The sequence below is a fragment of the Macadamia integrifolia genome, chromosome 5 (assembly GCF_013358625.1).
Source record: "Macadamia integrifolia cultivar HAES 741 chromosome 5, SCU_Mint_v3, whole genome shotgun sequence".
In the NCBI taxonomy this organism is placed as follows: Eukaryota; Viridiplantae; Streptophyta; class Magnoliopsida; order Proteales; family Proteaceae; genus Macadamia; species Macadamia integrifolia.
In genome coordinates this window covers 33,070,351-33,094,574 of record NC_056561.1, presented here as the reverse complement: position 1 = coordinate 33,094,574, position 24,224 = coordinate 33,070,351, and the positions used below count along the sequence as shown (strand labels likewise).

Here is a 24,224-nt window from a genome sequence, read left to right as displayed (position 1 = left end):
TTGACGGTATCTTTATCGGCTCTACAGGTGCATCCGGCAATTAGGCAAGAGGTGATAATGAAGCAACCTTTGGATCCTGAATTGCAGCGGATCAGAGTTAAGGTTCAAGACCAAACAATGAACGACCCAGATTTTACTTTAGCCAGTGATGGGGCATTGATGTTTCGAGACAGATTGTGTGTACCCGATGATTTGGATATACAGGATAAAATCGTGAGAGAAGCACACAGCTCCGAGTACTCACTTCATCCAGGAAGTACCAAAATGTACAAAGACCTCAAACAGAGTTACTGGTGGCCAAGCATGAAAGTCACCATAGCTTTGTATGTGGCGACTTGTCTTACCTGCCAGAAAGTGAAAGCTGAGAGGCATCGACCTTATGGTACCCTTCAGCCACTCCCAGTACCAGAATGGAAGTGGGAAAGGATTACAATGGACTTCGTCACCGGACTACCAGGTACACCTAAGGGAATGGATGCGATATGGGTGATTGTGGATCGGCTTACCAAGACTGCTCATTTCATTCCTATCAAGACCAAGTTCTCCATGACCAAACTAGCGCAACTTTACATGGACAACATAGTGCGTTTACATGGAGTGCCAGTGAGCATTGTTTCAGATAGGGACCCAAGGTTCACTTCCAGATTTTGGAAAAGCTTACAGCGTGCCTTGGGATCGCAACTGAACTTGAGTACAGCTTTTCACCCACAGACGGATGGTCAGTCGGAACGAACCATACAGATATTAAAAGACATGCTCAGGGCATGTGCAATGGAGATGAGTGGCAGCTGGGAAGAATATATACCTCTTATGGAGTTTGCATATAACAACAGTTACCAAGCTACAATTGGGATGGCTCCATATGAGGCGTTATATGGCAGAAAGTGCAGAACTCCTTTGTATTGGGATGAGGTAGGTGAACGTCGAATGTTAGGACCTGAGATGATCCAAATGACTTGTGACAAGGTCGACGTTATTAGAGAACGGATTAAAGCAGCTCAGTCCCGTCAAAAGAGCTATGCGGACACCCGCAGGAATGAGATTGAATTTCAGCCAGGAGAAAAGGTATTTCTCAAGATCTCTCCTACTAAAGGTTTGCAAAGGTTTCACAGAAAGGGGAAGTTGAGCCCAAGATACATGGGACCATTTGAGATCTTGTCCCGGGTTGGCTCAGTAGCCCACATGCTTGCCCTGCCACCTTCACTTGGAAATGTTCACAATGTATTCCATATATCCATGCTGAAGAAGTACGTGCATGATCCATCTCATGTACTACCCGTGGAACCAGGGTACCTAGAGGCTGATATGACTTACACAGAGCAGCCGGCTAAAATTTTGGATCGGAAGGTGAAAACCCTGCGCAACCGCTCCATTTCCTATGTAAAGGTGCGATGGGCTGGTCATTCACTTGAAGAAGCATCTTGGGAGGTAGAAGAAGAAATGCGAGCCAAGTACCCTCATCTTTTTGATCAACCAGGTACGCAATTTCGAGGACGAAATTTTTCAGAAGGGGGGGGTAATGTAATATCCCGCTTCTTAAACCCGGTCTGATTTCGTGGTTGAACCGGTTTAACCATGCAGGAACCGAGCCAGAGGATGTTAGAGCGAGTTCCTTATGGGCTATGATGGCACGGGTGACCTTAAACACCGGCTGGCCCGACAAGTCCGAGCCAGTGCCAGAAGAGACGGGAGTGCCCAAACCGTGTACGTGCACCTACCATAAGGCTATGTACGGATAAAACAGGTATTATATCCGTATTTTAAGGTATATACGTATGCTACATCGTATGCCTGGGGTGAGGTCCGAGCCGAGGTCCGAGCCCGGTCAAAATCCCAAGTTTTGACTCTTGGATGGGTATGTCAGGTGGGTACACCCACCCACCTGAGTGACCCATCCATCACTATTCACTTAAGTAGGAATAGTATATAAAGCTTTATGACTTCTTTTCTTTCCATTTATTACCCTCGTACGTTTGGTGAGAAAAGTAAAGAGGAGAGAGAAAAAGAAAGGGAAGAAGAAAGGAAGAAGAAGAAAGGAAGGATTTCAGCGGCGCCGAAGCTCGATCTTGCCATTCCGGTGCCGGGAGAGTAATCTTCAACTCGAGATCTACAGTTGGAGGTAAGAAAAGCTGGGTTTTATAAACATTAACCATACCCACGCTTTAAACCCTTGATTCGAGTATGGTTTCTTAAGATCTTGTAAACACCCTTTGAAATGATGAATCTAAGGTTTAATAGATGATTTATGTGTTGATCTTGAAGGATTTGAAGAAATAGTGACAAGGTAGAAGGAGCGTTGTGAGTTGGAAGTGATTTGGAGGGTTTGAAGTCATTCTTGAGCAAAGAAGGTAAGATGGTTCCCCTCACTCGAATCTAACTTAGATCTAAGCTAGAACCATCCTATAGGACTCTAAAGGTGTGAAGAATGGGTTGAGAAAAGCCCTATTTGGGTCCCCAAGGAATGGAGGAAGTTGAGAAGAAACTGGGGTTTTTCCGCCAAAACCGGCGGGTAGGACCGGTGGGTAGACAACCCACCTGAGACACCCACCTGAGAGGAGCCAGGGGGGTTCTGGCCAAACCGGCGGGTAGGACCGGCGGGTCCTACCGGCGGGTCCATACCCGCCGGTCCCAAACCGGCGGGTAGGACCGGTGGGTAGACAACCCACCTGTCCGACCCCCCTGTGTGGCCCCGAGGGTGATCCGGGGGTCCGATTGAGCCCAAATCGGACGTGGGACCTTCTTTCGACGTTCTAAACACGATTTTGAAGTCGGATTTCATTAATTTTGATTCTAAAATGGTGAAGTACTAACCCCGCTCAATTATGTTAGGTTCACCAAATCCTACCCGAATCGCTCCGGATCTCGCCCGTACCGAACGGGAATCCTTGTACGCTACAGGTAAGTGGAGAGAGGACGTTTGGCCTATTTCAAGGCATTTGTTTGGCATTCATATAACTATATCTAATTTAGTCATGTCATCATGAATATGCTATATAGATTAGTCATTCCACTCATTGATGTGCATATATGCTATGTTTACTTTCAATTGCAAATTAAATGAGATGTTATATGTTGAATGTGGACATCATGTTGCATAATGCATTGATAGATTAGATGCCGTGGTCGGCTTGGAAACGAATGCATTGGTGGCCCGTGGTATGGGACACGGAGGCACTATGCAGTCGTACTGCATATAGGAGCATGCGGTATTAGGATTCTCACCATCCCGTGCTACGACCCTTCCCAACAGGGGTTGAGGTGTTGGGTTGCCATTTGGGGGGAAGCAGGGGTCGCGGTTGTCGGACACTGTGGCGGTTAGGCATTACGCCCGGCGAGTCGTGTAGGACAGCCGGCAACCCCGGTGGTATTTCAAGAGGGCCAATCGTACTGCTTTTAAATTGCTGGAGTCAGCACTGTCATTTAAATTATTTACATTTCTGTTGAAAGCCGGTGGACGGCATTGTCTTTATTTTTCCGAGTACTCACGGTGGGCCTTCTCCAACAGCCCTATGGGCGTATCGCGGGAGGGAGTTCGCGGCTCGTACCCGGAGTATACGCGCACTGTGGTTGTAGTAGCACTAAAACCAAAGACTTAGTAATGTTGATTAGGTGTATGTGATTAAAATGACTTGCATGGCATGTAGTGCATACGATGTGTTGTGATGTGTGGACTGTTGTGTGTGGTCCACCTCTCTACTTACTGAGCTAGTGAGCTCATTCCACGTGTACACCCCTTTTTAGATGATTTTGCAGGACATGCATCTGAGGAGCAGGGGGTGGGTCCCACCGTCGAGTTCCCTGAGGAGGACTGGTGGACCCCTGAGGAGTTTGAGCACGGCGTAGACTGCGCGTGTGAGAGCTGTGTTGCGGGGCAGCGGTTCTGAGGCCGAGCTGAGCTCCAGCCTTGATACCGATGCCGGGCTGTGTACTCTGATGTTTTGATAATTTCCTGTATATATTTGATATTCAAACTTTATTCTTTTTGTGTATATAAATCATGCCTTCGGGCCCAAATGTATATAATTATGGTAACACCATTTGGGTATCAGGTATATGAGAATTATTTACAGGTAAAAACTTAGTCTTCCGCTGATATGATGAATTGATGTTAGTGTGTGTATGCTGTGGTGGAATACAGTATCTGATGATCCTGGCAGGTTTGGGTTAACCGGTGTTAACTCGGTCACCGCTCCGGTTCAGTGTGAACGGGGTGTGACAGTTATGCTGCCAAAATTTTGTCAAACTAGTACACGATAGGTTATATCACCAACCTAATTACCTTTTATCAACACTCACGTATGCCATGTATGCAACATATAATGCAACCCTTTTTAATACTCCATTCTTTGGCTTTTACTCTTTAAAGCTTTTACATTAACCCAACCCCATTTCCCTATTATAGAGTCTACGGGATTCTAATGGTATGCTGTGAGTGGAGCAGAGCATCACGCTCTGATACCACCGTTGTCACACCCCGTTCTCACAGAACCAGGCCAGTGACCGGGTTAACACCGGTTAACCCAAACCTGCCAGGATCATCAGATACTGTATTCCACCACAGCATACACACAACAAATATAAGCTCATCAGATCAGCGGAAGACTAAGTTTTACCTGAGAATAATCCCATAATACTTGATACCCGAACTGTGATACAATAATTATATACATGTGGGCCCGAAGGCATAATAATTACATAATAAAAGTACAATTCATATATCAAGTATGTAAAGAAATTCATCAAAATAATCAAAGTACACAGCTCGGCTCGGCGACAAAGGCTAGAGCTCAGCTCGGCATCAAGGGTTCAGCCCAGCTCGGCATCACATAGTAGAGCTCAGCTCGGCCTCAAAAGTGGAGCTCAGCACGGCCTCAGAACTGCGGTCCCACAGCACAACTCTCACACGAGCAATCAGCATCGTGCTCTAACTCCTCAGGGGTCCACCAGTCCTCTTCAGGAAACTCGACTGTGGGACCCACCCCGTGCTCCTCAGATGTATGACCAGCAAAATCATCTAAAAAGGGGGTACCAGTGGGATGAGCTCACTAGCTCAGTAAGTGGTAAGATGGACCACACAGCAGTCCACACAGCAAAACACATCATATGCACTACATGTCATGCTATACATTTTAAATCACATCCACCTAAGTAACATTACTAAGTCTTCGGTTTTAGTGCTACTACAGCCACAGTGTGGGTATACTTCGGGACCGAGTCACGAACTCCATCCCGCAATACGTCCATAGGGCTGTCGGAGAAGGCCCACCGTGAGTACTCGGAAAAGTAAAGACAATGCCGTCCATCGGCTCTCAACAGAAAAGTAAATGACTGAAATTAAAGGTGCTGACTCCAGCAATTTAAAAGCAGTACGATTAGCCCTCTTGAATGTACCACCGGGGTTGCCAACTGTCCTATTGACCCGCCGGGCATTATGTCTAACCGCCACAGTAACCCGACAACCGCTACCACTGCTTCCCCCCAAATGATAACCCAACACCTTAACCCCTATTGGGAAGGGTCGTAGCACGGGATGGTGAAAATCCTAATACTGCATGCTCCTATATGACAATAGTATGATTGCATAATGCCACCGCGTCTCATTCCATAGGCCACCAATGCACTCGTTTCCAAGCCGACTACGGCATCTAGTCTATCAATGCATCATGCACCATGATGTCCACATTCAACATATAAACATCTCATTCAATTGGCATTTAGAAAGTAAACATAGCACACATGCATAACAATGTGAGGAATGACTAATCTACATAGCATATTCATGATGGCATGACTACACTAGATATAATTAAATGAATGCCAAACAATGCCTTGAACAAGGCCAAACGTCCTCTCCCCACTTACTTGTAGCGTACAAGGATTCCCGTTCGGTACGGGTGAGATCCGGTGCGAAACGGGTAGGATTTGGTGAACCTAACATAATTGAGCGGGGTTAGTACTTCATCATTTTAGGATCCGAATTAATGAGATCCGATGATAAAATCATGTTTAGAACGTTAAAAGAAGGTCACACGTCCGATTTGGGTCCAATCGGACATAAGGATCACCTTCGGAGCCACATAGGTGGGTCAGACAGGTGGGCTGTCTGGCCCACCGGTCCTACCCACCGGTTGGCCCGTCAGTTGGGCCCACCGGTCGTGCCCAAAGGCCCCTGCCCTCTCAGGTAGGTGCCCACAGGCGGGTAGGGGCCCACCGGTTCCACCCACCGGTCTTGGCGAGAAACCTGTTGTTTCTTCCCAACTTCCCCCATTCTTTGGGGATTCAAATGGGGCTTTTCCCAACCCATTCTTCACACCTTCAAGGTCTTATAGGATGGTTCTAACCTAGATCTTGGTTAGATTCAAGGGATGGGAAACCATCTTACCTTCTTTGCTCAAGAACAACTTCAAACCCTCCAAATCACTTCAAACCCACAATGCTTCTTCCACCTTGTCAATACCTCTTAAAATCCTTCAAGATCAACACATAAATCATCTATTAAACCTTAGATTCATCATATCAAAAGGGGATTTACAAGATCTCAAGAAACCCTACTCGAATTAAGGGTTTAAGCTTGGGTATGGTGAATGTTCAAAGAACCCGACTTTGCTTACCTCCAAATGTAGATCTAGAGTTGGAGATCACTCTTTCGGCACCAGAATGGGAAGATCAAGCTTCGGCACCGCTGAAATCCTTCTCATCTTCCTCTTCCTTCTCTTCCCTTCTTCTTCCCTTTCTTTTCTCTCTCCTCTTTTCTATTCTCACCAACGTACGGGGTGTCATAAATGAAAAGAAAAGAAACTCATAAATGCTATATATATACTTCATAAATAAATGAATAGTGCACATGGATGGGTCACTCAGGTGGGTGGGTGCACCCACCTATCCGCCCACCTGAGGGCCAAAGCTTGGGATTTTGACAGAGTTCGGGCATGGCGCGAACCCCACCCCTGGTATACGATGTAGTATACGTATATACCTTAAAATATAGCTATAATACCTACTTTATCCATACATGGCCTTATGGTAGGTGCATGTACACGGCTTGGGCACTCCCGTCTCTTCTGGCACGGGCTCAGACTTATCGGGCCAACCGGTGTTTAAGGTCACCCTTGCCATCATAGCCTATAAGGAACCCGCTCTAACTCCCTCTGGTTCGGTCCCTGGACGGTTAAACCGGTTCAACCGCAAAATCAGACCGGGTTTAGGAAGCAGGTATTACAGAGTTCCTTCCTCAGATTGGGCCAGGACTTGGATACCACGGCCAATGCCATTTCATCAGATTTTTTCCGACTTCGGAGGGACGTACAGCTGGTGAACTCAAGGTTTGACTACTACGACCGTCGACTCAACGTTAGCTCGAGACCTCGGAGGAACGGAGTAATAGTATTGGACGATGACGATGATCTTTGAGGACTGAGCTCATCCGTCCACACCAGCTTCTCACTTATTTCCATGTTGTCGCTCTTATTATATTTTTCTTTCTTTTCTCATTCTTTGTATTGTATCTGTCATTGGACTTACTTATGGGGTGTTATGTTTTGTTGGTGGTTTGTGGCGAATTTTGTATGTTTGATAACTTATGTAGTTTAGTTGTGGCGTCATTTGTTAATTATGATCATTGATATATATATATGTTGTTTATTAGGCGTCTGTGTGAAAAATTTTTAGAAATCTTGTTTTGCGCCGTTATGCTGCCTAAATTTCGTTAAATTCGTACTCGATGGGTAATGACATCAATTAACTAATCCTTTATTGTTTCCAAGTACCTTTCTCTCATGCATGCCATGAAATGCATTAACTAAATGCAACCATTATTATTACTTCCTTTCTTTGGCTTTCAACTCTTTAAAGTTTTTACATTTACCCAATCCCATTTCCTATTATAGATTCTATAGGGTCTATATGGTATGCTGTGAGTGCATAGAGCATCAGGCTCTGATACCACTGTTCTCACACCCCGTTCACACAGAACCGGACCAGTGACAGGGTTAACCCCAGTTAACCCAAACCCGCCAGGATCATCTGATACAGTATTCAACCACAGCATACACACAACTAAGATAATGTTCAACAGTTCAGCGGAAGACTTAATTTACTTGTAAATATCCCCAATATACTTGATACCCAAATTGTAGTACACGGATAAATACATGTGGGCCCGCAGGCATGATATTTACACAAAAAGAATAACAATTCATGTATCAAGTTCACAAAAGGGATCATCACAAGAATAAAAAAGTAACCATGTATGGAGTCACTGCTGTGGTCCCACAGCATAGCCCTAGCACGTGCAATCCGTGTCGTGCTCATAGGTCCTCGGGGACCCACCAATCCTCTTCGGGGAATTCATCTGTGGGGCCCGACCCTTGATCCTCAGGCTGGTGACCTGTAAAATCATCTAAAAGAGATGTACACGTGGGATGAGCTCACTAGCTCAGTAAGTGAAAAGGAGGACCACACAACAGTCCACACAACAATCACAACCATATACACTATATGCTATGCAATTCATTTTTCATCACATCCACCTAAACAACATTACTAAGTCTTTGGTTTAGTGCTACTACAACCACAGTGCGCGTATACTCTAGGTACAAGCCGCGAACTCCATCCAGTGATACGCCCATAGGGCTATCGGAGAAGGCCCACCGTGAGTACTCAGAAAAGTAAAGCATGCCAACCACCGGCTCTCAACATAAAAGTAAATGACAGAAAATAAAAGTGTTGACTCCAGCAATTTAAAAGCAGTACGATTGGCCCTCTTGAATATACCACCGGGGTTGCCGACTGTCCTAATGACCAGCCGGGCGTATGTCTAACCGCCACAGTGACCTGACAACCGTGACCACTGCTTCCCCCCAAATAGTAATCCAACACCTCAACCCCTGTTGGGAAGGGTCGTAGCACGGGAAGATGATAATCCTACACCGCATGCTCCTATATGACATAGTACGATTGCATAGTACCACCACGTCCCATTCCACGGGCCACCAATGCACTCGTTTCCAAGCTGACTACGGCATCTAGTTTATTAATGCATTATACATAATGATGTCATCATTCATCAAATAATCACATCATCATTTGACATTGAGAAAATAAACACAACACACATGTCATAATAATATGAGGATGGCTAAGCTACATATAATTTGCATGATGACATAGCTAGTCTAAATACAATTAAATGAATGCCAAACAAGCCTTAAAATAAGGCCAAACGTCCTCTCCCCACTTACCTGCACTGTACAAAGACTCACGTCCGGTACGGGTGAGATCCGGTGCAAGAAGCATAAGTTTTGGTGAACCTACCATAAGTGAATGGGGTTAGTATTTCACCACTTTGGGGTCAAAACTAACAAGATTTGATGATAAAATCATGTTTAGAAGCCTAAAAGAGGGTCGCACGTCCGTTTTGGGTCCATTCGGACGTAAAAATCATGTTGGGAGCCTCTCGGGTGGGTCGGACAGCCCACCTGTCCTGACCCACCGGTCATGATCGGTGGGCAGATCGGCCCGTCGATCAGCCCACCGGTAGGGGCCCACCGATGCAGGCTGAGGGCCTGCTAGGACCGATGGGCAGGTTGGCCCACCAGTCGACCCACCGGTAGGGGCTAGCCGGTTGGCCCCGAGGGCCTGTCCTCTCAGGAGGGTGCCCTCAGGCGGGCCATTTGGCCCACCGGTCCTTAGCCCACCGATCTTGGCGGAAAAATACCATTTTCTCCGAAACCTTCCCTAACCTTTGGGGAATCAAATGGGGCTTTTCCAAACCCATTCTCCACACATTCAAGGTCTCATAAGATGGTTCTAACCTAGATCTAGGTCAGATTTAAGGAATGGAAGCCATCTTATCTTCTTTGCTCAAGAACTCTTTCAAAAACCCCAAAATCACTTCAAATCACCAATGCTCCTCCAACCATGGAAACACTTCTTCAAATCCTTCAAAATCAACACATAAACCATCTATTAAACTTTAGATTCATCATCTCAAGGAGAATCTACAAGACCTCAAGAAACTCTACCCAAATCAAGGGTTTTATTTGGGTTTGGTGAAAGTTTAAGAACATAGCCTTTGCTCACCTCTAAACGTAGATCTCGTGTTGGAGATCACTCTTCCAGTGTCGGAATGGGAAGATCAAACCTTGGTGCCGCTTAAATCCATTTCTTCTTCCTCTTTCTTCCCCTTTCTTCTTCTTCGTTCTCTTTTCTCCCTTCTTTTCTCTCCTCTTAACTTTTCTCACCAACTATTCAGTGTAATAAATGAGATATGAAAAACATAATAATAACTATTTATACTTCCTGAAAACCATTAGTAACACATGGGTGGGTCACTCAGGTGGGCGGATGAGCCCACCTGTGACCGCCCACCTGAGGGTCGAAAATTGGCCAACAAGTGAGATTTTGATGGAATTCGACTCTCGGCACGAATCTCACTCTCGGCTTAAGGTATATTATACGTATACGCTTTAGGATACGGCTATATACCTGCTTTATCCATACATGGCCTTATGATATGTGCATGTATATGACTTGGGTACACCCGTCTCCTCTGGCACTGACTCGGACTTGTCCGGCCAACCGATGTTCAAAGTTACCCTTGCCATCATGGTCCATAAGGAACCCGCCTTAACCCTCTCCGGTTCGGGTCCTGCATGGTTAAATCAAGTCAACCGTGTAATTAGACCGGGTTTAAAAAGTAGGGTATCACAGGCACTGCCTGCTCAACCTCCACACTCAGATCCTTCAACATCTGCTTCATCCATAACACTTATGTAGAACAAGATGTAGTTGCAATGTATTATGCCTCTGCAGTTGAAAAAGAGACTGACTCTTGCTTCTTACTATGCCATGCCACCAAGTTGCTCTCCAAATAGAATGCACCACCACTGGTGCTCTTCCTGTCATCTACACATCCATCCCAATCTGCATTTGAAAAGGCTGACAAACTAAAACTCTTGACTTTCGGATACCATACCCAAACTCACTAGTCCCTTTTAGATATCTGAAAACTCTCTTCACTACTGCCACGTGTGTCTCTTTTGGTCCTGCTTGGAATCTGACTACCATACACACAGCTTGTAAGATGTTAAGCCTAGTAGCTGTCAGATATAATAGGCTACCAATCATTGACCTATACGAGGTGTGGTCAACTGATGGAGAGTCATCTTCCTTGCTCAACTTACACCCAATCATCATAGGTGTACTAACTGGCTTGCAATCCTCCATGGTGAATCTCTTTAACATCTCCCTCACATATTTGGACTGAGATATGAAGATATTTTATTTCTTCTGACTGATCTGCAAACCCAAGAAGAATGATAGTTCACCCAGCATGGACATCTCAAACTCATCTTGCATCCTCATTACAAAATCTTTGCATAACTCGTCTTTGTAACCCCCAAATATGATATCATCTACATACACAATCACCACAAGCTGACTGTTTTTTTCAGTTCTGATGTAGAGATTACTGTCCACTAATCCTTTCTTGAAACCCCAACTTGCACAAGTAAGAGTCCAATCTGGAGTACCATACCCTTGGAGCTTGTTTCAAACCATACAATGCCTTCTTCAATCTGCACACAAGAGTGGGGTCATCACTCAGTTGAAACCCATCAGGCTGCTCTATGTAAACCTCCTCTTCCAAGTTTCTATTTTGGAAAGCTGATTTAACATCCATCTGATAAACCTTGAACCCCTTGTACAATGACAAAGCCAAGAACATTCTGATAGCCTCAAGTCTTACACTGGAGCAAAAGTTTTCTCAAAATCAATGCCTCCCACTTGAGCATACCCTTTGCATAGAAGTCTTGCTTTGTTCCTCACCACTTGACCATCTTCATTGAGTTTGTTTCTGAAAACCCATTTAGTACCAATCACATTCTTGTCAACTGGCCTAGGGATTAGATCCCAAGTGTGATTCTTCTCTATCTGATCAAGTTCTTCATTCGTGGCCTTCATCCAACTCTTATCATTGCTTGCTTCATCAACAGTTTTTGGTTCAATCTTCGAAAGAAGAGAGTATGTGTTGGTCTTCATTCTTCTAGTCTGAACACCTACAGTGGGGTCACCAATGATTAACTCATCTATTTCCTGTTGATCAACTCTGTTGTGTCTCCTCTGCTTATTTGAATCTACCTCATCCTGTTCAACATCAATCTCATCTTTGCTTTTGGGTCTACTATCAACCAGGTCATTCTCATCATTAAGATCTTCAAATTTTGGAAGTTCAATTCCTGAGCCTGAAGGAATATCCCTTTTTTTCATCAACTGTGACATTAGCACTCTCTACAATTTTTCCATGTCTGTTGTTGTAGCATCTATAGGCCTTACTTGAAGTAGAATAGCCTAAAAATATACCCTCATCAGCCCTATCATCAAACTTACCCAAATCTTGGGTTGTGTTCTTTATGTAACACTTGCTATCAAAGACCTTGAAGTGTCTTGCTGTAGCCCTTCTTCCAAACCAGATTTCATATGGAGTCTTGATTTCATGAGGTCTCAACATACATCTGTTATAGATGTACATTGCAGTTAGAACTACCTCCTTCCGTAACTTTTTACCCATGTCATTCTCTACCAACATTGTTCTAGCCATATCCTGCATTGTTCTATTCTTTCTCTCTGCAACACCATTCTGTTGGGTTGTTCTTAGAGCTGAAGTTTGTTTCCTGATACCATGCTCATAGCAGTATTCTTCAAAATCATCCCAACTATACTCACCTCCTCTATCAGATCTCAGACACTTTATCTTCTTCTTTGTCTAATTCTCAACTTGCTTCTTAAAGATCTTAAATCTTTCTACAGCCTCTGACTTATGTTTCAAGAACATCACCCACACCATTCTTGAATGATCATCAACAAACAACATGATGTTTCTCTCTCCTGAGGTGCTAGGTGTCCTCATAGGACCACATAGGTCTGTGTGAATCAACTGCAATGGAGAACTAGAATAGTACTCTTTAGACTTATAAGAGATTCTGGTTTGCTTTCCCTTCTGACAAGATGCACATATAGGATTGGAGAGCTTCTTCAACTTAGGAACATCTCTCACTGCCTTCTTTGAAGAAATCTTGGCAAGGTTCTTGAAACCAATATACCCAAGTCTTCTATGCCACAACCATGTCTCATCATCTATGCTGACCATACAAGAATCTTTCTCTAACTCTGTCAAAGTGTACAAGTTCCCTGAAGTTCTCTGTCCAGTAGCTACAACCTTTTCATTGCTTGATCTTCTTATCTCACACCATTTACTAGTGAAAGTTACTTCATGCCCTTTGTCACAAATTTTACTGATGCTGAGAAGATTGTGTTTGAGCCCTTCAACATACAAGACATCAAGGGATTTCACCTTCCTATGGTTCAGACTTATGGACCCCTTCCCTATAATTCTGGCACCATTATTATTGCCAAACTTTACAAATCCACCTTCAAAGTCATGCAATTGTTCAAACATTTCCTTATCTCCTGTCATGTGGCTTGAGCAACCACTATCAAGAATCCATGGAGTAGAGTCTCCTTGAGCCTTGAAAGCTCTCTGAATAACAAATGCTACTGCATCTTCTTCATCTTTTACTCTCTCTCTCTCTCTCTGAACCCTGACTTTCTTGACAGATTGAGATTTCTTTGCTTTCTTCTGTCTTGAGAACTGTCTCTCCATCTCATCATCTTCTATGTTTCTGAAAACTCTCTGCTTACCTCTATTCTCCTGTCTTTGTGGGGGAAACATGGTTTTACAATTCATTGCAATATGTCTAAGGTTGTTGCATCTGTAACATTCAACTGTTTCCTCCATAAGGGGTGTAAAAGGATTTCTGTCCACATAACTCCTTGGACCAATGTTGAACTTACAATCTGAGATCTTGTGTCCAAAATTGTTGCATTTGTAACAATAACCTTGAAAGGTGTACCTCTGTATCACAGGTTCCATCTGCCATCTGTAAGGAGCTCTAAAGTTGTCAAATGCTCTAAGTCTCTGTTGAGGACCTTAACTGTATCCATAGCTCTCTGCTCTTCTACTTAGCCTCGCCAACTGTGGTTGTCTAGCATGGTTAGTCTTATAGAATATAAATGGATTTTCTCTTCTGATTGGACCAGTCTACACTTTATCTTTTTGTACTGCTTTCTTGACATTACCAGCAGTAGTAACATATGCCTTTCCTCTTTGAGCATTCCTATCATTGACTTTGATAGGATTATGTACTATTCTCTTATCATTTGCCTTGGTATTTTTGGAAGATTCCCCAACAAATCCAAGCCCAAATTTGATGTGAGTAGGTCTTTGAGCATTGATAATGTCATTAAGCTTCTTACTACTTGGATGCTCTTTTGGAGTAGAGTCATCTTTAACATCTTCATTTTCTAAGCCTTCTCTCTCAATCTCAGTTCTCCCATAGTCTTCAACCTTAGCCTTTAATAAGGCTAGCTCATCTGCATATCCATCAAATTGTGCAAGAATCTCATATTACTCCTCTAGTTGTGCTTTCAAAGCCACTTTCTCTAACTCAAGAGTGTTGCAGTCAATGGTCTTCTGTGAGAGTTGATACTCAAGATCATCTAAAGTCTTCCTTGACTTATTGGCTTGATCTCTCAACTCAAGAACTATTAGTTCTTACCCCTTAAGGTCTTGAGTGACTTTTTTCACTTTCTTCCTTTCTCTTTTAAGCTCTCTGAGGGCAACTATGAGTTTAGCTTCTAGATGTGATTTTTCATCTTCCTCTTCTTCTTATGTAAAATATTCCTTGTTAGAAGAATCTTCTTTGTTTTCTTCTATATCTATTGAGACCATGATCATAGCTTCATCATCTTCATCATTAGATGATTCTTCAGACTCTTCATCAGATGTGTCACTGTATTTCTTAGAAACCAAAGTTTTCTTCTTGTCCTTACATTTTTTATATCTGTTTGAGAAGAATTTCTTCTTTCTCTTGAAATGACTTTTCTTTTCACTTTCATCTTCATCACTTTCTATTTTTCCTTGGTTAGGACGCTTGGCTGCAAAATGTTCAACCCTTCCACAGTTGAAGCATTTGAAAGGCAACTTGTCCTTATATTTTCCTGTTCCCCTTTTCAACTTTCTAGTGAAATGAACTGTAACCTCATCTTCACTCTCATCAGTATCCTTCACAGACTGCTTCTTCTTCTCCTTGATTTTCAAATTTTTCATTGCTTTGAAAGCAGCTTGTTTGTCGGTGGACTTGCCCTTTTTCCATCTCATTTCAAGAGTTGTGAAAGTGCCATGCACTTGATCAAGAGTGATAGTGTCTAGGTCCTTTGCCTCTTCAATAGCTGATACCTTGGAGTCATACTTGGGCAACAAAGATCTCAGGATTTTTTGACAAACAACTAAATCCTCTAGATTGGCTCCCAGACCCCGAATAGAGTTGACCACTTCATTTACCTTGGTCATATAGGTGTCAATATTCTCTCCCTCTTGCATTAGTAGACTTTCAAACTGGCCTCTGAAGGTTTGAAGCTTTGTTTTCCTTATCTTTTCATCTTCTTCATAAATGCTCTGTAGTCTTCCCCAGATATCTTTGGCCGAGTCACAATCCACTACCTTGTTTATGACACTCTTATCCAATGTTGAGAATATTACATTCACAGCCTTGTGATTGTAACAATAAGCCTTCTTAGCTTCATTATCAACTGGGCCTCCTTCAGGTTCCTTGTACCTAATAAAAATTGATGCCCAAACATCATAACCTAGTGAACCTAGATACGACTGCAATCTCCTCTTCCACAAGATAAAATCAGATCCATCAAACTTTGGTGCATGTCCTGAATGACCTTCACCTACCATACTGTCACTGCCACTGCCTTTGGATCACTCAGTTGTTGATCAAACTGTTTCTGAGTATCAGCTCTGATAGCAATTGCTGTAACCCGGCAGTCACTGGGAGGGGGGTGAATCAGTGAGTCTAATTCTGATCCCCAAAAACTAACTAATGTCTGGCTAAGAAAAACCTGATATACCTATCCCTGTTTGCACACAGTCGTATGCACACTCTGCCTCTTATAGGCACTTCCAAGTGTGCACACCCATTTCACATTTCACGTACTTCAATATAAAATACAAACAAGAAGCACCCACAACACAGGATTTTTATGAGGCTCGGTAATTTTTCTACATCCACAACTAACCCTAACATACATACATGCATATAATGTAAAATCAAAGGTTAGAGAATCTCACAACCGATTTCCTGGGATGACTGGAAACTTGTACTGACAAGTTTGGTGCTCACACCTTCTCTCTCCTTAGCTTCTTGCTCTTCAAAGCAAACACATCCTTGCTTTCTTCTCTTCCTCCTTGGCTTTGAGTTAATGTATCATTAACACACTTCAACCACCTCTTTTACCTCCTTTAATGGCCTAAGAACATTTATCAACAAGTATTCAGGTTCATTCAAGGACCAACAAAGAGGGGGAAGCTTCTCTTACCAAAATCATAGTCTTCCTTCACTCAAAACTCATTTTTCTTGCTTCCATAGTGTAGGGCTTGAAAAAACGAAGAAGTAACAACTTAGTTTACCCAAATCCGAGTTAAAATGAGAGAGATATGACAATTTGAAGTTGGAGCAATGAAATAGCCTGAAATGGAATCTTCGTAGGAGTGGCGTAGGCTACGTTGGTGGCATGCACAACAGGGGCGCAAATCTGGCCGTAGATCTCATCAAAGATTATCTAATAATATGAGCCCTCGGATTCCCATAACGGATAGTAAATATGAACCGTAGATCTAAAATCATATGACGTCATGATGACGTAGGTGGTCAACGTTACGTCAGCGGTCAGAAACATTGTCGACATCCTATTAGTTAGATCAGCATGATTCACGGAGGGTTGTCGGCTATTCTCATAAAGTATAGGCTACTCGCAGCCCTTGGATTGAGATCTTCAGATCTGGTTTAAATAAGATCTCATGAGATCTTGAGAAACAGCATCTATCTATGCCAGTTTTTGCATGTGCGTAACACCGTAGCATCCTCAATCATGTGCAGCACCAGCATATGGTTCTTGATAAATCCGACCAATGGAAAATCTTGCGCAAGCATATTAAGCGCCCGATCCAACGCCAATTCGGGAGCACTCTTAGATGGGAATCAAGCCTACGTGGTCGAATCTGGACCGTCCATTTCACAATCCTATACTCTCTTTTATTACAATCAAGCCCCTGCCTCCATATATTTCAGTGCTTAAAGACCCCCTGCAACTCAGACCTTCAAAATCTTAAATTTACATAAAATCCCTTCAAATTTCAAAAATAAATTCCGAAAAATCCACCCAAACCGAGAGCAACTGATGGATTTTTTGTTTGGATTTTCGAACTAGCTTTACGGAAACACTTATAACTTTTTCATACGATATCTAATCAAGATAAAATGAAGTGCGTTAGAGCCGTAACTGGATGCTCTACGACTTTTCAAAAGACTCAATCATCTGACTCATCCATGTAAAAAGACCAAAATACCCCTAGACCTCTCCAATGACGCATCTTTCTCAAACGGAATCAGAACGTGATGAAATTAGAACCGTTGGAAAGATTGGATTTTTTTTGTATTTTTACATGGAGAACACTTCCTTTAAAAAATTCATCTTCAATGCCGAAACTGCCCTCGACTGTCACAAATGTTGTAACTTCTTCATACGGTATCAGAATGTGACAAAATCAGATGCACTAGACTAGATAAATTACAATATTTATTTTTTATGAAGAAACGATCTTCCAAAAATGTCATTTTCACTGCCAAAAATGCCCCCAAGCGTAAATAGGTCAATTTTACCAGTTTTGACCCAGAAACCCGCACCACATACTAAAGATGTATCAAACCATTCCATGCATACCAAGGAGTTTTGTTATCTCATCGGTGACACAAGACACTGTCATGTCATCATTTTCATCCATGTCACCCAAGCTGGCCAGGTCATCATCGCGACGTGGCAGGGTTGCCAACAAGGACAACCATAAAATAACACCACTAGTGTTTTGAAAGAACCACCACTCCCAACTTCTGTCTAAGGAACTCAAATTGATCTTTGGGAAGCGATTTAGTGAAGATATCAGCCACCTGCTCTACTGTGGGAAGCGGTATGATATGGGATCATAGCATACCATCATGCTTCTGAACCCGACGTCCACGGTGGCCCACTCCCGATCAGGTAGCTCTTTTTAATCGGATTTCACTTCGCTCCAAGGTTTCATCCTGGCAACAAGTAGCCCTTTCCTAGCAGTTGCCACTCTGGCACCAGGTCACCCATTCTGTACGTTGATTGAGCCGAGGATCGGCTGCTCTGATACCACTGATACGGTCCTGGAAGAACTCAACCCCATAAATCAAGTCACAACGTGAAGAGATGCAAGACCATATCAATCCACATCAATTCCCATAGGAAACCGATATAAGATCAGCCCCCATAAGCAGATATGGGATTGTAACATCGACTCATCCTAATATTATATTATAAAGAGAAACTTTTCAGTTTGACTCTCTTTGAAGCTCGTTATCCGGTTGTCACTGCACTACGACTGTATAACTATAGAAGCTTTGCTTCTTCAACTCTAAACTTGACCTCAAATCAAAATCATTGAATCCATTTTTTTGCAAATGGCATCCATCGTTGTTGGTGACATCATCCCCAATGGAACCCTAGCCTACTTCGATGAGTCTGATCAACTACAGAATGTCACTGTACACTCCCTCTCTGCTAGTCTTCAAAGCCCCTAATGACTTCACCACTACTTGCAAGTCTCTCTCTCTCTCTCTCTCTCTCTCTCTCTCTCTGTTATTCTTTGAGTGTTCTTTGTATTTTAATTACATTATGGACTATCAACCACCTAATACACTGATCTAGTAGGGGATCCTATAAAAATATTGTAATACTGGAAAATCAAATAACTAGGATATCAACTTGATAATAAAATCTCCCTACCCTTGAATCTGAAATTAAGAAGGCAAAGGGGCGGTATTGTGGTACGGCTCAACCACAAGAAGGGCCCACAAACATCTCTATTGATGACATAGAAAGAGCCTCTCCAGCTGAGCCACGACGCACAATGAGGAGCAAGAAACGATCGTCATTGTTAAAGGATTATGTGGCATATGAACGAAATTGCAAGGAAGAATTCAGTTAAACGTCATAGTAGGTTGTTTGAGGATGATTGGGTGGGAATATTTTATCAATGGATATAATCAGTTATAGGAAGGCCTATATATGTAATCTAGGTAAGGAAGAAAAAGCGGAATGAAATCAATCTCTCATCTTCTTCTTTTTAGGAGGTTACTACCCTCGAAGCTAGCATTTCTTGGTATAATTTCTCAGTGAGAGTATCATTTGGTGCTTTCGTTGAGAGCTATGGCAAAAGGCACCTGACTCCATCAAATCGATGAATCCATTAAACTCCTCGGAGGAACAGTCATGTCGTGGGGGGACCGCCTGGACCAGCTATAAACAGCAGTTGACGACTAGCAGCAATCACTCTCCGAGATTGTGGAACTTATTTATAGTTTTCTGGTTGCTCATATCTAAACTTTTGTAAGAATACTATTTGTATCCAGTACTCATTTTACAACAGTAACCTTGTTAAGAATCGGAAAAATCCAATATGTGAATATTAGTCGTTTATTAAAGCAGTTCAACACTTTTTGTCCTGTGGACTAGAAAATTTCTCAGAATGAAGTCAAAATATGTAATCAGGTTAAATTCTCCTAAAATTAGTAAATTCGTGAGTTTTATGTCTGTATATATATACTTGGATAAGTTTGATATTCCTATAAATCTTTTTTTTTTTCCCTTTTAGTATAATACTCTTTTCTTTTCTTTTCTTTTCTTTTTTTTGGCATTGAAGACAAATACTATCATTTTCACATAAAAGGACTTCTAATTTTTTGAAAACTCTTTTTTATCCTTGCATTAAATAAATTTTAAGAATAAAATAAGGTACTGCAAAGGTGTCATCCGGACACCATTTTATTTTTGATGAATTTCTAATATTCAACCCTAAGAAATAGATTTTTCTACTAGAAATAGTGGCTAAGTAATGGTTTTAAGTGTATCATATATTAATAAAAGGAAAATAAAATTGCAACTTTTCAAAGACCCTCTAAAGTCTAGGTTCCCGGGCTACCCATACCATCAAGAAAAGGGAAGGGACGGTGGGGAGTAAGGGAAGGATCAAGATCAAGTAAAATAGAGCATGTTAGTGATCTGTCGGAAGAAAACAAAAGTTAAAGCATGTTAGTGGTTGGTTATCTTCATCGAATAAAGAGAGGGGGAGGTGGGGGAACCATTATTTTGCCTTGTCCTCAAGCAACTTAAAAAACAGAAGACCAATTCGTTCCATTTGATAAAATTTTGGTGTTGGAATAATGGATGTCCTAAAAATTTTGATTAAGTTTTTTAGAAATTTTTTGGTTATGTGAAGGTGATTCTGACATGGACAATCACATACACACCTCTATGGCTGATTCACAATGTGCTTGATCAGCCATGGAGGCTTCAAAAGCTCATGCAGATAACAGAATCTCAAAAGGCGAAAAGGCAAAAGGAAAAAAAATAAGGAATGGAATATCACTCCAATGTTTATATTGCAGAGATTTTACCATAAAATGAGAGCATGATACTGGTCCAATGGCTAGAGAAAATCCAAGAATCTTTCACAATGATCCACAAGTACAGCAATGGTTCGGCGAGAAGTCGAGAAGCAGAGCATGTTCTCAGCTATTGACACTTTAGATTGATGGAATCTAATGGATGGTCCCCTCATGGAATCTCCACTGTTCATGGGGTATGGGTCTTGTGCGACGAAGGTGGGTTCTGCACCCACTGAACAATGGTGGATATCAATGGGGAAACAATTCTCACATGGAAATCCTTTATACACTGAGTGTGGGTCTCGTGTGCCAAGGGTGGGTTTTGCACCAATTGACAGTGGTGGATTTCCATGTATCCGGGAACCATTCTCACATGAAAATCCACTATTGATGGGGTGCTAACTGATCTTTGATACGTAAGATCCATTTTCCATGAACAGTAGGTCCCATGTGAGAATAGTCTCAAATGGGAGAGAGAATCCAGACTCTATGATAGAACTAGAGTTTCATTCTATATTATAGGAGGATTAGCACAAGTTACTTTAGATTCTAACCAATCCATCAGCATTATCCCACGTTTTTTATATATTGGATGGCGAACAGCCAGAACCGAATCAAGATATCATCACATCTCAATTCTCAATTCTCGATTCTCATTCGCACTTTCCGCGTTGTGCACACGTTTGGAAGAGGGGAAAAGAGAAGGAATCGTTGAATTTTGAATTTCCTTTGCATCAAACTTCACTTTTACTTTAAATGGTAACCAAACACATTAGATAGCTTAGATCCACTTTCGGAGATTGCAGCATTTCTATTTGGATGGGTCCCACAGCAATTGCCTGAGCTATTGTCACATTCGAACTCGAAACCTTTCCCCAATTCGACTTCTGTCTCAAGAGGAACGCGAAAGGAAGATCACGCCATGGACGCTCTGAGATGAGAGAAGTGGCAAAAGATTATCTCATACATCACGCACAAACACAGCTGTTAAAGACTGAATCGATCTGGGTATTTTCTTTAACGGCAAAAATTCGACCTTTATGGGGTTACCAATCCGATCGGTTTTCCGTTTCTTCTTCCAAGTGAATGGAAGGTAGACAGATACGTATAACACTAACATTACAACCTCCCTGAACCCTTGTACGAGCCTTTGTGCTGATTCTCGAAAGATCAAAAAGTAGCACAATCATAGACCGCCTTTAAGGATTTTTTTTAACCACCACCTAGTGGTGGTGCCGTGTGTTGAGGCGGCGGTACCCCTTTGGGTAACCCCTTCTTCTTCTTCTTCTTCTTCCTCTCTGTCTCTCTATATATACACTTCAAGGAGGTTAGAAGTTAATTAGAAGTTAAAACAGCTTCCAAAGTGTGTGTGCCCTTTCTTGATACTTTACCCTTTCTCCATGGACAGTGATCAAATGCAAGCAGTGAGTTCAAGCCATGAGGTCCTCCGGTCAGTCTTGGCTGCGCCGGGGGTGAAAGGGAAGATGGTAACCAGCTTATCAGAGAATGGTCTAACCAATTTGATACAGTCCATCATCTCCAAGAAACAAGAGCAGAAAGACCCTTTCTACGTACTCGACCTGGGGGTGGTGTTTAGCCTAGTGGAGAAATGGAACCGTTCCCTTCCCAATGTCCGCCCCTTCTATGCTGTCAAGTGTAATCCAGAGCCGGCCCTCCTTGGTGCTCTTGCAGCTCTTGGTACTGGCTTCGACTGTGCTAGCCGGGCCGAGATCGAGGCCGTGTTATCACTGGGAGTCTCCCCAGATCGAATCATCTTTGCCAACCCATGTAAGGCTGAGTCCCATATCAAATACGCTGCTGTTGTCGGCGTTAACCTCACAACCTTCGACTCTCAGGATGAAATCGAGAAGATACGAAAGTGGCACCCAACGTGTTCGCTGTTGCTCCGACTTAAGGCCCCGGACGATAGCGGCGCAAGGTCCCCATTGGGGGCCAAGTACGGTGCATTGCCTGAAGAGGTTACGCCCCTCCTTCAAGCATGCCATGCTGCAGGTATTGCCGTCGCCGGAATCTCATTCCATGTGGGTAGCGGCGCTTCCCACTCACGCGCCTACCATGGCGCCATATCTGCGGCTAAAGCAGCCTTCGAGACGGCGGTGGAGCTTGGCATGCCCCGCATGAGCATCCTCAACATCGGCGGGGGTTTCACGATGGGTTCCAACTTCAACGATGCAGCTGTTATCATTGAGGAAGCTTTGGAGTCATACTTCTCAAATGAACCGGGTCTGACCATTATATCAGAGCCGGGTCGGTTCTTTGCGGAGAGCGCATTCACTTTGGCTGTCAACATTATAGGGAAGCGTGTACGTGGCAACCTTAGGGAGTACTGGATCAACGATGGGATCTATGGGTCCATGAATTGTTTACTGTACAACCATTCGACCGTGACAGCGATGCCGTTGGACCCAACCGGTCGAGGGGTGAAGACCTATCTGTCGACGGTGTTTGGGCCCACATGTGATGCTCTGGACACAGTTCTGACGGGGCACCAACTACCGGAGCTCCAGGTAGACGACTGGCTTGTGTTTCCCAACATGGGTGCTTACACAACGTCTGCTGGGTCCAACTTCAATGGCTTCAACACTTCAGCCATTGCCATTCACCTTGCCTGTTCGAATCCGAGTTAACAATAGGCGTCCCACCCAAGTTGCTAAGATTCAAGAACAGCCCTTCCCCTCTTCTCCAATGGACTTATATGGGCTATGGAGTATGGAGGTGGGGGCGTCAAGCCAAGTAGCTTTCGGTTTCTTTTTGTCTGTGTGTACTCTGTAGCCTGATGGGAAAGAAAGTCCTTTACTTGAATCGACCAGTTCTCTTTATCTGGTATAATCTTTTGTTAAAATGTTAGCCATCACAGGTTTTTTTATAATGTACCCTCGGGTTTTTAGGAATATACTGTAGGTTTCCTTTTTGGTGTCTAAAATCAGGGTAGTAAAGTGTTGACAGTTTTCTTTTTATGATCAATGATGAAGTTCATTAATTTAAGATAGTTGAACTTACATTATCATAGAGGATTACATCAGACCTAGCACCTAAAGGCTAAAGGTATGTTTTTAGCAATATTATCCGACATAAATACACTTATGATAAAAGGAAACATTGCTAAAGTTTGAGTAAATTTCCCAAAATGTTGAAAAGGATTGCCAAACCCATCCTCCTTTCTTTGGTTGTGGAATAAGTTGAAGTAAGTCTTGAGAAGAAAACCAAACTTCAGAGATATTTTATCCCTTGTTAGTCACATGCCTTAATCCTTCAAGAGTTCCAGCTGGTTCAGCTTTTCTTGTTTCCTTGTCAACGCAAAGCCAGTTTTGATAACATGAAAACAACCCTGAAGAAGAATTTCAGCAGCCCTTCCTAAATCTCTTTGCAAATGGTTAGTAGCACCAGCAAAAACCAAAATGGATTAGTTCAAAAAAGGAAGAGTCGAACGTCTTCCTATCATGCACCCTGGACTGTGTAGTAAAGTGCTGACAGTTGTTGGAGAGTTTGTACTAGGAAGTGATCTCGTATTGGGTTATTGGGTTTTATTTGGTACATTTTAGTTAGTATGAATATTATACTTCGGATAAAAGAACATTGCATGATCATGTGGATCCTACGCCAAGACAT

The 24,224-nt window shown here is 42.9% G+C and overlaps 1 protein-coding gene across 1 annotated transcript; it reads left to right on the top strand.

The window, feature by feature from the left end:
* Nucleotides 1–21,470: 21,470 nt before the first annotated feature.
* On the top strand, nt 21,471–23,538 carry LOC122078749 (ornithine decarboxylase-like). Its single transcript, XM_042644865.1, has one exon. It carries the CDS (start codon nt 21,995–21,997, stop codon nt 23,240–23,242), a length of 1,248 nt encoding a protein of 415 aa, XP_042500799.1. The 5' UTR covers nt 21,471–21,994; the 3' UTR covers nt 23,243–23,538.
* Nucleotides 23,539–24,224: the final 686 nt, after the last annotated feature.

Coding starts and splice junctions, on each gene's coding strand:
- LOC122078749 (XM_042644865.1), top strand. CDS start 21,995: ATGGACAGTGATCAAATGCAAGCAGTGAGTTCAAGCCATGAGGTCCTC.